We start from the raw sequence: 13,243 nt of genomic DNA on the forward strand, positions 1-13,243 counted from the left end.
TATACCCTTTCTAGAACATTCAGTCATAAGCGACGAGCTATATAGAAAAATATCTGATGAATCAGCAAAAGAACTTTTTTAAGAATGTAGAAGAAATGAAAGGAGCCTCCATCAAGCAGTATGAAGTCAACTACAGACCTTAAAGAATAACTCGTAAAAGTTTATAAAAGGTTCCAGCTGGAGGTGATGAACAATGACTAAAATTTTCTTGCACTTCTAAATTAACAGAGGTACCAGAATCAGGCTTACTGGAGTCACAGGATGAGAAAACTGACAATAATAGAATTGCTAAGGAACCGAATGTATGAAAACCAGATTCTTTAATAGAGCTTATCTGCAGGCAAAAGTGAATGAACTAGATACTGTCCACCTTAGAGATGACAAAATGAGATGATACACGAGAAACCACTTGGCATTGTCAGGGAGTGTGGGGGAATTGTTATGAAGGCTCTGATATCAACATAGACAAGGAAAAACAAGAGACAAAAAAGCCAATTTGCCAGGTTCCAGTGGCTCACGCCTCTAATCCTAGCTACCCAGGAGACCGAGATCTGAGAATCACAGTTCAAAGCCAGCCCAGGCAGGAAACTGAGACTCTTATCTCCAATAAACCACTAGAAAACCAGAAGTGGTGCTGTGGTTCAAATAGTAGAGCACTTGCCTTGAGCTGAAGAGCGCAGGGAAAGCACCCAGGTCAAGAGTTCAAGCCCCACGACTGACAAAAAAAAAAAAAAAAGAGAGAAAAAAAAACAATTTTTCTATCCAGAAGCTTGATAGAAAAACCTAAGTAGAAATTGAAGGAGAAAAAAATTACAACAACAAAAAGAAATGTTAATGAGGGAGAAACTAGGCTGAAAAACTGGTATGAGCATAATAGTAATCAATACCCCAAAGATGCTCCAAGTACCACACAGAACCCAGAGAATTTCCTGAAACTACTCATAATTTAGAACTGGAACACTTGCAGAAGTTGCTCTACAAGAAAGTCTTGATTTGCAGATTATAGATAGCTTTTGCCATGGATCATTGTTTTGAAGGTTTTTTTTTAGCTATATAACATTAATTTTATTTTCATAGAGACGAGCACTATATTGAAGTGTTTAGAATTGTAGTTGATTGTGATTAATATCTTAGCAAATGAAAAATTCTAGATTTTTTTATTTGAAGTTTTTCCTCATAATTTCTGGGACACATAAAGTTGATTACACTATGCCATACCAGGAACATTCATGGAACATTGGTTCATACTGCTAGGTTGGGGTTCTCCAGTCCTATAAATGACTAGTCAAGTCTTCCTTGTTTGTTGTTCATGACAAAGGAAGACTTGACCAGTCATTTGTGAGACTGTGGTTTGGGAGTATGACTCAGTGTTTGAGCAGTGCTCCTGAATGGGAAGGTATGGTTGATTTTGTGTATTCCAGAAATTATGTAATGAAAAACTTCAAATATACATCTCCATTATATATGTCTTTGTGTGTGTGTATACATACAATTAAGCCAGCAACAATTTGATGTGATTTCAGGTCCAGCATTAAAGTTTTTAGTGATTATATATTATATATTATAACATAATATATAATATATATTGAGAAATTATAAACAATGAAAAACTTTAAAAATAATTTTCCAGAAATCTTTTCTTTACATTTGAAATTATTCCTATAAAATTAGATGAAAGATATTGTTCTCCTTCAGTGTGGTTTAGGTTCAGTATTAGCATTTTTCATTTGTACTGTGTTATGCTTCCAAGAATTTGTAAGTTTGAAAAATTTCCAAAGTAGTTTTTCCTCATGGCTTCAGAAAAAAATTAGACTAATACTGAATTCTCTTTCAATGCAGTTTTAAATAATGCACTCACGTTCTTTGTAAATGTGTGCTGTTGTTAAAAGTATATTAATAAAAATAATTAAAATCCTAAAAAGAAATGTCGAGGGGAATAGTCGTAAAGGAAAAGTAGGGAAGATACTTGAGGTATGAGGAAAGTTGTCATGACTGAGAGAACTTGAGAAGTCATTATTAGCATATATTAAAGACATGACAAAATGCAAGTCACTTTGTGAAAGAAACCAGTATATTTGAAGAGGATATTATAATTGTGTTGTAAGCCTGAAAGGGTCAAGATACTTAAAGCACATGTACTCTATATGATGCCTGGTATCATTATCAAAACAGTCCACAAGCCAAGGTGAAAGGGATTCTGACACCAGAATTTGTCTCTTTACTCCTGGATTTACTGGCCCAACTGGTTTCTTCTTTTGGGCACCCCTGTCCATTAGAGATGACTGAGATAGATGCTTTTTTTTTAGACATATGGCATTTCTGCATCAGTCTCAGTTCCTATATCCTCCACTTGTGTAGTCTACATGGTATCCTTTGACAATAGGTTCAGCCTTATCCTATCTCATACTGCCTATACATGATGTCTGAAACCTAACCTAAATGTAACTTGTTCAGGGAGTTTATATTGGAACACTTGCTCACATGATTCTGTAGGTAGTAGCTTGGATGGCACTGATATTGGGTCTGCCTACTATTTGGTTCCCCTTACCTCTCTTTAGCCATATGCTTTGGGGATAAGCCAGATTCTACTTGCTTCTAGGACATTTTACAAAGGCAGGAGCTGTTTCTTTCACAGACCTAGGATTATGGATGAAAAATAAAGACAGTATATTTTTTAACTCCTATCTTCTAGCTTATCTTTGTGTGGGTCTGTGTGTGTGTGTACATGTGTGTTACCCACATGCACGTAGGCACACGCATTCATTCTGGTCCTTGAACTTAAACTCAGGTCCTAGATGCTGTTGGTAAGCTTTTGTGCTCAAGGCTGATGTTCTACCACTTGAGTCACAGCTCTGCTTGAATTTTCTGGTGGTTAATTGGAGGTAAAATTCTCACAGACTTTACTAATTAGGTTAGTTTTGAACCATGATTCACAAATCTCAGCTGCCTGAGTAGCTAGGACTACAAGTGTGAGCCACCGATGCCTAGCCTAGCTTTTCTAATTTTTAAAAAAGTATATTTAGCAAGTACATTTAAATGTTTTCTTTTAGAAGGTATACTCTCCATAGATGATAGAGGATGTGCATATAGAAGTCTATCCATTCATTTGACCTGAGAGCCACTATAATAGATACTAGTTCTAGTCTAATATTTTGTGACATGAAGCCAGCCTTTGTGGATGGTATCATCATCATTAGTTAATTAGGAATGAGGACACTTGATTTCTGTTCTTGCCAGTGTGTAGTATTAAGAAAAAAAAAATCTCTGTCCTTTATAGTGAAAACTGTAAAAATTTGAAGAAAGAAATAGAAGATAACATTAAGAAATGAAAAGACCTTCCATGTTCATGGATAGGTAGAATTAATATTGTGAAAATGGCCATATTGTCAAAAATGGTCTACAGATTTAATTCAGTCTCCATAAAAATCCCAATGACAGTCTTTATCTAGATAGAGAAATTAATCTAAAAATTCATATGGAACAATGAAAGACTTTGAATAGCCAAAGCCCAGGTCGGACGGAAAAAACAAAACAGCAGTGTTAGTGGTATCAAACTCTGCTACAGAGCTATAACAAAAACAGTTTGGTATTGGTACAAAAAATAAACCCGAAAATCAACGGAGCAGACTAGAAGACGTGGAACTAAAATCATATATTTACAGTTATCTGATATTTGATAGGGGAGCCAAAAATATGCAGTAGAAAAAAAAGATAGCCTCTTCAATCATTAATGTTGAGAAAACTGGACATCCATATACAGAAAACTAAAAGTGGATTCCTGTCTGTCACCATGCACTAATATCAACTCAAAGTGGATTAAAGACTTCAACATCAGTCCAGAAAATTTGAAATTATTGCAAAAGGAAGTAGGAGAAACACTAGAACTCATAGGCATAGGCAGAAACTTCTTAAAAAGAGCCCCAGAGGCATAGCAGATAGGAGAGACACTTGACAAACGGGACTACATCAAAATAAAAAGTTTCTGCACAGCAAAGGACATAGTTACTAAACTAGAAAGACAGCCAACAGACTGGAAGATCTTTACCAGCAGCACATCAGACAATGGCCTAATATCCCACATATACAAACTGCTCAAGAAAGTAACCCTTCCCAAAGCTAAGAAACTAATGACTAAATGGGCAAAGGAGCTAAGGAGAGACTTCTCAGAAGAAGAGGTAAGAATGGCAAAACAGACAAACAAACTACAAAAGAACACACATGAAGAGATGCTCATCATCCTTGGCTATAAAGGAAATACAAATCAAAAACAACTCTAAGATTTCATCTCACCCCAGTTGGATTGGCCAACATTGTGAATTCAAACAACAATAAATGCTGGCGAGGATATGGGGAGAAAAGAACCCTATTGAACTATTGGTGGGATTGTGAATTAGTACAACCACTCTGGTCAGCAGTCTGGAGCTTCATAAAAAAATAACAACAACAACAAACTAAACATGGCTCTTCTCTATGATAACACTCCTGGGCATCAACCCAGAATATCACTAGCCAGGATTCCATAAAGACACATGCACATTCATGTTCATTGCTGCATGATTCACAATATCCAAGTTATGGAAACAGCCCAGATGCCCCACTGTATGTGAGTGGATCCAAAAAATGTAATACTTATAAACACTGGCATTTTATATAACCATTAGAGTACATGCTATACCACAGAAGGAGCCTTCACTATGTTGCCACTTGCAGGGAAATGGATGGATCTACACAAATCATGTTAACTAAGGTAACCCAAGAGAGAGAAACAGCATGTTTTCTCTCATATGTGGAATCTAGATCTAAAATACATGATAAACTATAGAGATCTCTAGGCATCAACACATGAGACAATGGAGAATACTCTTAGGAGAGGAACACAAAAGCACCATACCTATGTGCATCTGATCATATAAAATATTTATCGAAATTAACTCCAGAAAATGGAAAGAATAGTTTTTCTTTTCTTTTTGTTCTGTTTGTTCATTTATCTGTCTTTGGGGGTGGGGAAAGGGAGACACAGAAATGAGGGACAAAGTCTGAACAAATAGGGCTGTGATATGCAGTAGATAATAAGTTGAATATGAACTATACAACTTATGGGTGGGGATGGTAGGGAAAAACTGGGAGAGATCAAAAGAAAGGGTGACCTTGTCCAAAAAGAAATGTACATATTACCTGACATACATATTCCTTGTTGGCTGATGTTAAAATGCCTTACTTTACATGTAGAACTCTCCTTAGAGCTGCTTACCTTTTTATAATATGGCAGCTAATGTCCCCTAGAGCACGTGATCCAAAAGAACAATGAGGAATCACAAGGCCTGTTTTAATTGAGTCTTAGAAGTAATACACCATCATTTTTTAAATCCTATCTCTTGAAGAAAGTAATATCATAGTTTCTGCTTATATTTCAGAACTACCACAGGGTTGGATTGGCAACATAGTTTAGACTCCTTTGATGGTTGGTGTAGCATATATTCTATGAAGAAAATAGACCATAGGTAGTAAATAAATAAAATAGCAATTAGAGAGGTATGTGATAGAGAAACTTTCATTGCTTCTTAGATTGGATGTTGGGGAAGGCCTCTTTGAGCTGATGCATATAAGCTTATCATATGAAAATCTTAGGGAAGAGCATTTCAGACAATAAAGTTTTACATTGAGAGTAGTGTTGATACTATTGTTATAAGTGCTGGAAATTAAGGTATATATAGCCAAGAAAGTATCCCTAAGACAAAATCTTGGATTGGGTAATATATTTTTTTGTTTGGAGTTGGGGACTTTTAGGGAGTTTTTTTGTTTTGGGTTTTTTTGTTTTGGGGATTTTTGTTGTTGTTGTTGCCAATCCTGGAATTTGAACTCAGGGTCAGGATGCTGTTCCTGGGCTTTGTTTGCTCAATGGTAGCACTCTACCACTTGAACCACAGAGCATCATATGGCTTTTTGGTATTTATTGGAGATAAGAATCTAAGGCTTACCTGACTAGACTGGCTTTGAACTACAGTCCTCCTGAGGAGCTAGGATTACAGGCAGAGCCACCAGCGCCCAGCTGGGTTTTAGGTTTTTTGAGGCAGGGTTTTGCTATGAAGCCTAGGCTGGCTTCCAATTTATAATCTTCCTGTCTTTGCCCCCTACGTACTGGGATTGCAGGCATGTGCCACCACACCATTTCTTGGAAAATACTTTTTTTTTTTTTTTGGTCAGTCGTGGGGCTTGAACTCTAGACCTGGGCGCTGTCCCTCAGCTCTTCAGCTCAAGGCTAGCGCGATACCACTTGAGTCACAGCGCCACTTAAGGCTTTTTGTGTTTATGTGGTGCTGAGGAATGGAACCGTAGGCCTCATGCATGCAAGACAAGCACGTCTACCACTGAGCCACCTTCCCAGCCTGGAAAATACTTCTTAAAGTAGCTGAGATTCCTTATAATTGACTCAATTTTATAATTTCTTTCTTTCTTTCTTTCTTTTTTTTTTTTTGGTGGGGGGGGTCCGGTCGTGGGGCCTGAACTCTGGACTTGGGCGCTGTCCCTCAGCTCTTCAGCTCAAGGCCAGCGCTCTACCACTTGAGCCACAGTGCCACTTCCGGTTTTTTTCTTTTTGCTTATGTGGTGCTGAGGAATTGAACCCAGGGCCTCATGAATGCAAGGCAAGCACTCTACCACTGAGCCACCTTCCCAGCCTGGAAAATACTTCTTAAAGTGGCAGAGATTACTTATAATTGACTTAATTCGATAATTTCCTTATTATTAAAGACGACCATTTCAGTTGCCTATGATAACTTGTAATCAATCATGTAAAAAACTGTAAGCATTGTAGTTGTAAGATTGTAGTTAAATCCAGAACTTGCCATTTTCTTTTTGTTTGTTGTTGTTTTTATTGTGAAAATACTATACAGAGGGATTATAGTTACATGAGCAAGGTAATGAGTACATTTCTTTTTTTTTTTAATTATTGTGAGAATACCGCACAGAGGAGTTACATTTACATGGGCAAGATAACGAGTTCATTTCTTATCAAGCATTGTTGCCTTCTCATTGTTTCCCCTTCCCCTCTGCAAGATAACGAGTACATTTCTTATCCAACATTTTTGCCTCCTCCTTTATTTGTAAAGCTGATGTACAGAGGGGTTGCAGTTACATAAATAAAGTAACGAGTAATTTCTTTTTGAACGGTGTTACCTACTCTAACTTGCCATTTCTTAATGACAAGTGAAATTTGTTAACAGTTGAAGTTTGACTGACGTTTTACATTTTGTGAAAAAGCTGGTTTATTTTTCAAGATTTCTTTTGAGTTTATACTTGCTTTTTTTTTTTGTGGAGCACAAGTGACATGTTCAAAAAGAAATGATAATACTTCCATAATTTTTTGTGGGTATGTGTGCCAGTCCTGGGGTTTGAACTCAGGGCCTGAGCTATTGTGCTCAAGGCTAGCATTCTAACATGTTAGCCACAGCTCCACTTCTGACTCTTTGGTGGTGGTCAATTGGAGATAAGAGTCTCATGAACTTCCTTGCCTAGGCTGACTTGATCCTCAGATGTCAGCCTCCTGATGAACTAAGATTATAGGTGTGAGCCACTGGCTCCTAGCCTACCCATAAATCTTAAAGTCAGTATAGTAAGTTGATGACAACTTTCAAAAGTGAGTTTAAGGAAATGATTTTCTCTGTAATAAATTATAGCAACAGATTGATATATTTTATTGGTATATTGCTATTGCTGTTGGTAAACTTTAAGTAAACTTATTCACCCTTTATTCAAGAAAACATTTCCTTTTTAAAAATGAGCTTGAGGAGCAATGGAGCTTGTTACTGAGACATGCCTTAGTAAACTGGTCAAAATTAGCAAAGATAATCAGTCTCTGGGTGTTGTTCAAATGACTTTAATAATCAAGTAACATTCAATAAAATCTACCTAAATTTGATTTTTTAAAAAACAACAACAAAGCAGTGGAAGCCATAACATTCAAGCTTAGGGACTGCTCCCATCCTCTTCCACAGCTCTCTGACTTGTTGAAGAACTGTTTCAGAGGGCTTGACAGATGAACATGGCAGGAGTTCACATTTCCTCCTGCTCTCAATAGAGCTGTTCCCGGTAGGTTTGGCAGTGAACCTAGGCAGACATTATTTTCCATACCATCTATGCTACAAAGGCTTGAGTGGCTAGTGGCATGGCAGCAAAGTATGCTTAGTCTCCACAGGAAATGTAACACATCTATTCTACATTTTTCAGTTACTTAAAAGAAAATATAAACATAATGAATAAAAAGGACCAATGAAACCTCGGGAGTTGAAAAATAGTGTTTTGGGAATGAGAGTGTCACTGAATAGGTAACAACAACTTAGACATTTGAGAAAGGGAAAAAAAAGCTCAGTGAATTTGAATATATATTTTAACAGAAGTAATCCAAACTGAAGGTGGGATGGAGGGAATGAGTAGAAAAAGAATGAACAAACCCTGGTACAATAATAGTAAACAATATTAACATATGTATAATGAAGTTTCTAGGAACAGGGGGACTGTCAAAAGCATTTTGATAATTCCAAAACAAGAATAACACAAAACCACACTCAACCACAAAAATCTTCAAATTCATGAAAAACAGTGATAATTGTAGCCAAGGAGAAAATTACACATAAGGACTACTAGTTCTTCATCTGACCCAAATAAACACCAAAAATCAATAAATGACATCTTTAAACTATCAAAAGGAAAAATTGCCAACCTAGAATACTATACTCAACATAAATATTCTTAGATAAAGCCAGAACATTTATGACTAGCAAAGACGCATTTAAGAAAGGTAGCTAGAGAAAAAAAAAGAAAGGTAGACAGATCATAATAAGTAAAAATTCTAACAAAAGAATGAAGACCACCAAAAAGGTAAAAATATAATGATAAAAAGAAATTCTTATAATTAAAATTTTTAAATACCAGTTTTCAAGTGTATATGGAAATGATAAGCATCTTGAATAGAATAATCAAGTTTTGTTTTGTTTTTCAGAGTGACCTGTAACCTGATTTTATGCATCAGTAGACAGTAACCTATCCTGAGTGACTGAGTTTAGGTTAATAAATATACAAGTGCTCAATTATGACAGACATGAGCCATAACTAATCATACTGTCTCTGCACCCACCACTTCCTTTTCTCAAGCTCTGAATATATCCTGCTCATATGGTAGGATCAGGCATTCGGAATTAATTTTGGTCTAGATTGCTGGTGAAGCTCTACAAACCTGGACTTGTTTTAATTTTTATATTTATCAGCAGGTATAACACTAAGCATAAACAAGTTTTGACAAGAATAGACAAATTGGAAGATACTCTTAAGCCACTTGTTTTGAAGACCTAATTTAAAAAACAAAGCAAAAGAATTTTAATTCTTAACTCACACATACACCAAAATTAACTTAAAACATAATAAGCCTGGGCTGGGAAGGTGGCTCAGTGGTAGAGCGCTTGCCTTGCATGCCTGATGCCCTGGGTTCGATTCCTCAGCACCACATAAGCAAAAAGAAAAAAGCCGGAAGTGGCGTTGTGGCTCAAGGGGTAGAGTGCTAGCCTTGAGCTGAAGAGCTGAGGGACAGCGCCCAGAACCAGAGTTCAGGCCCCACGACCGGACCCAAAAGACAACAACAACAAAAAAAAAAAACAAGCCTAACTTTAAAACTGGAAGCATAAACCCTTAGAGTAAAATGTTAAGTCACTTAGTGAAATTATTTGTAAACTGGATGAACTTGTCTCAAGTTCATAAGGAACATGATAAATATAGTTCATAAGAGAAAATGATAAATTGCACTTAATCGAAATTAAAAACTTCTGCTCTTCTAGATAATCATTAAAAATAGGAAAAGTAAGAGACAGGGAAAAATATATGTAAGGCTGTCTCGAACAATAAATAAATGAATAGCTGTTAACATTATTAGTTATTAGAGAAATGCAACATTAAAATTAAAATGTAAGGAATCAGGCATGCATACCTGTAATCCCAGCATTTATGAGGTTGAGGTAGGAAGCTCTGAGTTTGAGGCCAGGGCTACATAGTGAGACTTTTATCTAAAAACAATAATGAATTAAAATGTATTATAGGAGATTATATGTTCTCACTAATTTCTCTTAAGCCATTGTTTACTTAGCTGTCTCTGTAATAAAAGTCAGATTTGGAACAACTTTAAATTGTTTGTGACTTTGATTTTTACATTAAAATTTCTAGCTTGAATGAATTCCTAGAGCCCTAAGAAAAAGTCTTATATGTTTCATTTGGTAGTTGCCTGCTAACCAAAGTTACCATATTCAATCTGCCAATCAGCCAAGCAGTGTAGACCATTTTCCAAAGAACTTTTCGTATCTCGTATCTTGTATCTCTAGTTGTTCCTTAGTTTGAAGTCAGAAAGTAGTCTTCAATCATTTTCGTGTTCCCAAATAATATTTTAGCATCCTTCCCCCTTCTCTCACCTGCTGATCCCCCCCAAGACCTTTTACACTCATGCCCCATCATCATCATCATTTTATACCTATAGTCTGCAAATGAATGAAAAATGTAGTATTTACCTTTTTTCTTTTACCATTTGATGATCTCCATTTTCTTACAGACATTGTAATTTCATTCTTCTTGTTGTTGCATAATCTCACACTGACATATCTGCCATACTTTATCTATTCATCAGTTATTGGGCACTTAGGCTGCTTTCCAGGGCTTGACTACTGTGAATAATGGTATGATTAACATGAGTATTCAGGTGTCTCTCTTGTATGTTGAATCATCATCCTTGGAATACTTGCCAGAGAATGAGTATAGCAAGGTAATAGGCCTCCTCCCCATCCCCATACTAAAATTTGAACTCAGAGTCTCACACTTGCTAAGTAAGCACTCTACATTTGAGTCATGCCTCCAGCCCTTTCTGTATTTGTTATTCTGGTGTAGAGTCTTGCTGTTTTGCCCAGGTATATGCCTGGACCTCTTCCTGTTTTAGGCTTTCCAAGGTAACTGGAATGATAAACACCACTACATCCAACTTCTTTCATTGAGTCTCATGAACTTTTTTACCCAAGCTGGCCTGGTCTACCAGGCTAGGTTTACCATATCTGCCTGGTCTCAGCCTTTTATGTAGCTGAGATGACTGAAATGAGCCGTCAGCACCTTACTTATTTTTAGTTTAGTTTTTTTTTTAATGAACTTCCATGCTGATTTCCAGTATACTAGTTTGCCTTCCCACCAGCAGCATATGAGGATTCCTTTCCCCCCATATCCTCAAGAGCACTTATTTATCATTTATATTTCTCTCTCTTTTACAGAGCTGGGAAGCAAAATTAGGGTTTTGTACATGCCAGGCAACTACTCTACCACTGAGTCACCTTCCCAGCCCTTAGATCTCACCTTTCTCAAACATACTTTCTCATGGTAGAAGTCAAGTGCTTAACTAGTTTGGAGAATTAGAGGATTGATTTTTACACTTTGTCTTTTTCTTTACAGTATATCTCTGTACCGGGGTAATTGCAGGCCCATACGATTTGAGCCACCAATGCTGGATTTCCACGAACAGTAAGTTTTAGATGTGGGAACTGTATTTTTTTTTTTTTTAAGTTAGAAGTGTTTTACATGAACTTGTCTTGTTTTTTGCCTGGCTTAATGTATATGAGGAAGTTAAATGGTTGTCATCAGGAAAAATTATTTTTAATCTAGTTTAAACTAAGAAATAAGAAGTTAGAAGTTTACTAGCTTAAACTAAGAAATAAGAAGTTAGAAGTTTACTAGCTTTTAAAGTTAGAAGTTTATGAACTTTTAAAGTGAAAAACATTCAGATGATGATGCATTCTCTGGTTCAGAGTATATTACCTTCAGAAGCAGTTTTAAGTATATATACATGTATATATAGGTTGCCTTTTTTGATAAGCACATCATTTCTTGTGGATATGGAAGGATAAATTGTTTGCTTGGTGTACATGCTTTAAAAGTACAGACTTTTATATACTGCCAAATAGTTTTGTCCCAATTCAGAATGGCAGAAAAGTAAGCCAGGCCCAAAGAAACATAGGTCCCATGGTTTCCCTTATTCGCAATAACTAGTATATGTCTGGGACAAGCAGAAGAGGTCAAAAGCTATGTACATATGACCAGATAAGATGATGTTAAGCAAAATGAACTCCAAGATAGGGACATAAGTGGTTTTTTCTTTCTTGCCATTGTTTCTAATGTATTTATAATGTACTATGTGATTTTTTTGTTTCTTTGTATATTCCTCCCCCACGGTATAACCCCTGTTTTCACTGTATTTGATATCAGTGCACTGCATCTCGTATATATATTTCTCTAATTTGGAGAGGGGAAGGGAAAAAATAAAATGCTTAAATAAGGATACAGGTAACGAGATGCACAAGACACTATGTTGAAAAACCGAACTTTACAATTTAGGTGGGGGGATAGCGGAGGCCGTTTAATGGAGGAGTGTAGTTGTGAGGTGGGAGGGAAGGGATGGTTGGAGAAAAAAAAAGGAGGAGGTAACAATGCTTGATAGGAAATGTACTCATTACCTTGCTCATGTAACTGTAACCCCTCTGTACAGTATTTTTACAATTAAAAAAAGTATTAAAAAAATGTTACAGGTAGACCTGGTCCAAGAACAGAGTGCTTCCTTAAACCATACTTCTGGCTCACCTCCTACTTTGAGGACTCAGGTTTCACACATCTCATATACTCTAGGAACAAGTATTTTTACTCTATTGCACTCCACTGCAATTAAGCAGTTGAATGAGGAGAATATCTTAAACAATGTTAACTACTACAATGTAGTAATGTAACTGGTAGAGCTTTTTCTTTCAGGTAAGTTAGCAGAACAAAAGAACACTTAAAAGTTTGAGAGTTGATTTTACTTGGGTGTGTACACTTTTGGATAATATTTTGCTCAGACATAATCAGATTGTGCAGTTTTATATCATATTTCTCTCACAAGTAATTACTTGTATAATTATGTATAATTACTTGTAAAATGTTATGTTCTGTATAGCATTCCTGTGAGTTTAAGTAAATTTATAAGTATGTGAATTTATATTAGAATATTTCCTTAGACTAGACTTCCAGGAGTAAAATAACTATGCCAATCAATGTTTTTAGATTTACTCTGAACAGATGAAAAAATTGATTTTCTTTAATACTACCAATTAGTGTTTAGCAAATTTCACTATAGTAAGCCCATTAAGTTTAGCTAACTTACAGTTTTAGGCTTATAAAAATCCAAGTATATCACTTA

General features: G+C 36.1%; 1 protein-coding gene across 1 annotated transcript in view; it reads left to right on the top strand.

The window, feature by feature from the left end:
- Nucleotides 1–13,243, top strand: part of LOC138807830 (transmembrane protein 131) — a gene marked incomplete at its 5' end in the record, with an annotated part of 140,668 nt that overhangs the window by 20,368 nt on the left and 107,057 nt on the right. The window contains one exon of the mRNA XM_069993630.1: nucleotides 11,470–11,538. Within this exon, the coding sequence (XP_069849731.1) occupies nucleotides 11,470–11,538 (69 nt within the window). The remainder of the gene's footprint in view (nucleotides 1–11,469; nucleotides 11,539–13,243) is intronic.

The sequence above is a fragment of the Dipodomys merriami genome, unplaced genomic scaffold (genome assembly GCF_024711535.1).
Source record: "Dipodomys merriami isolate MVZ:Mamm:240054 unplaced genomic scaffold, mDipMer1.0.p SCAF_435, whole genome shotgun sequence".
Taxonomy (NCBI): domain Eukaryota; kingdom Metazoa; phylum Chordata; class Mammalia; order Rodentia; family Heteromyidae; genus Dipodomys; species Dipodomys merriami.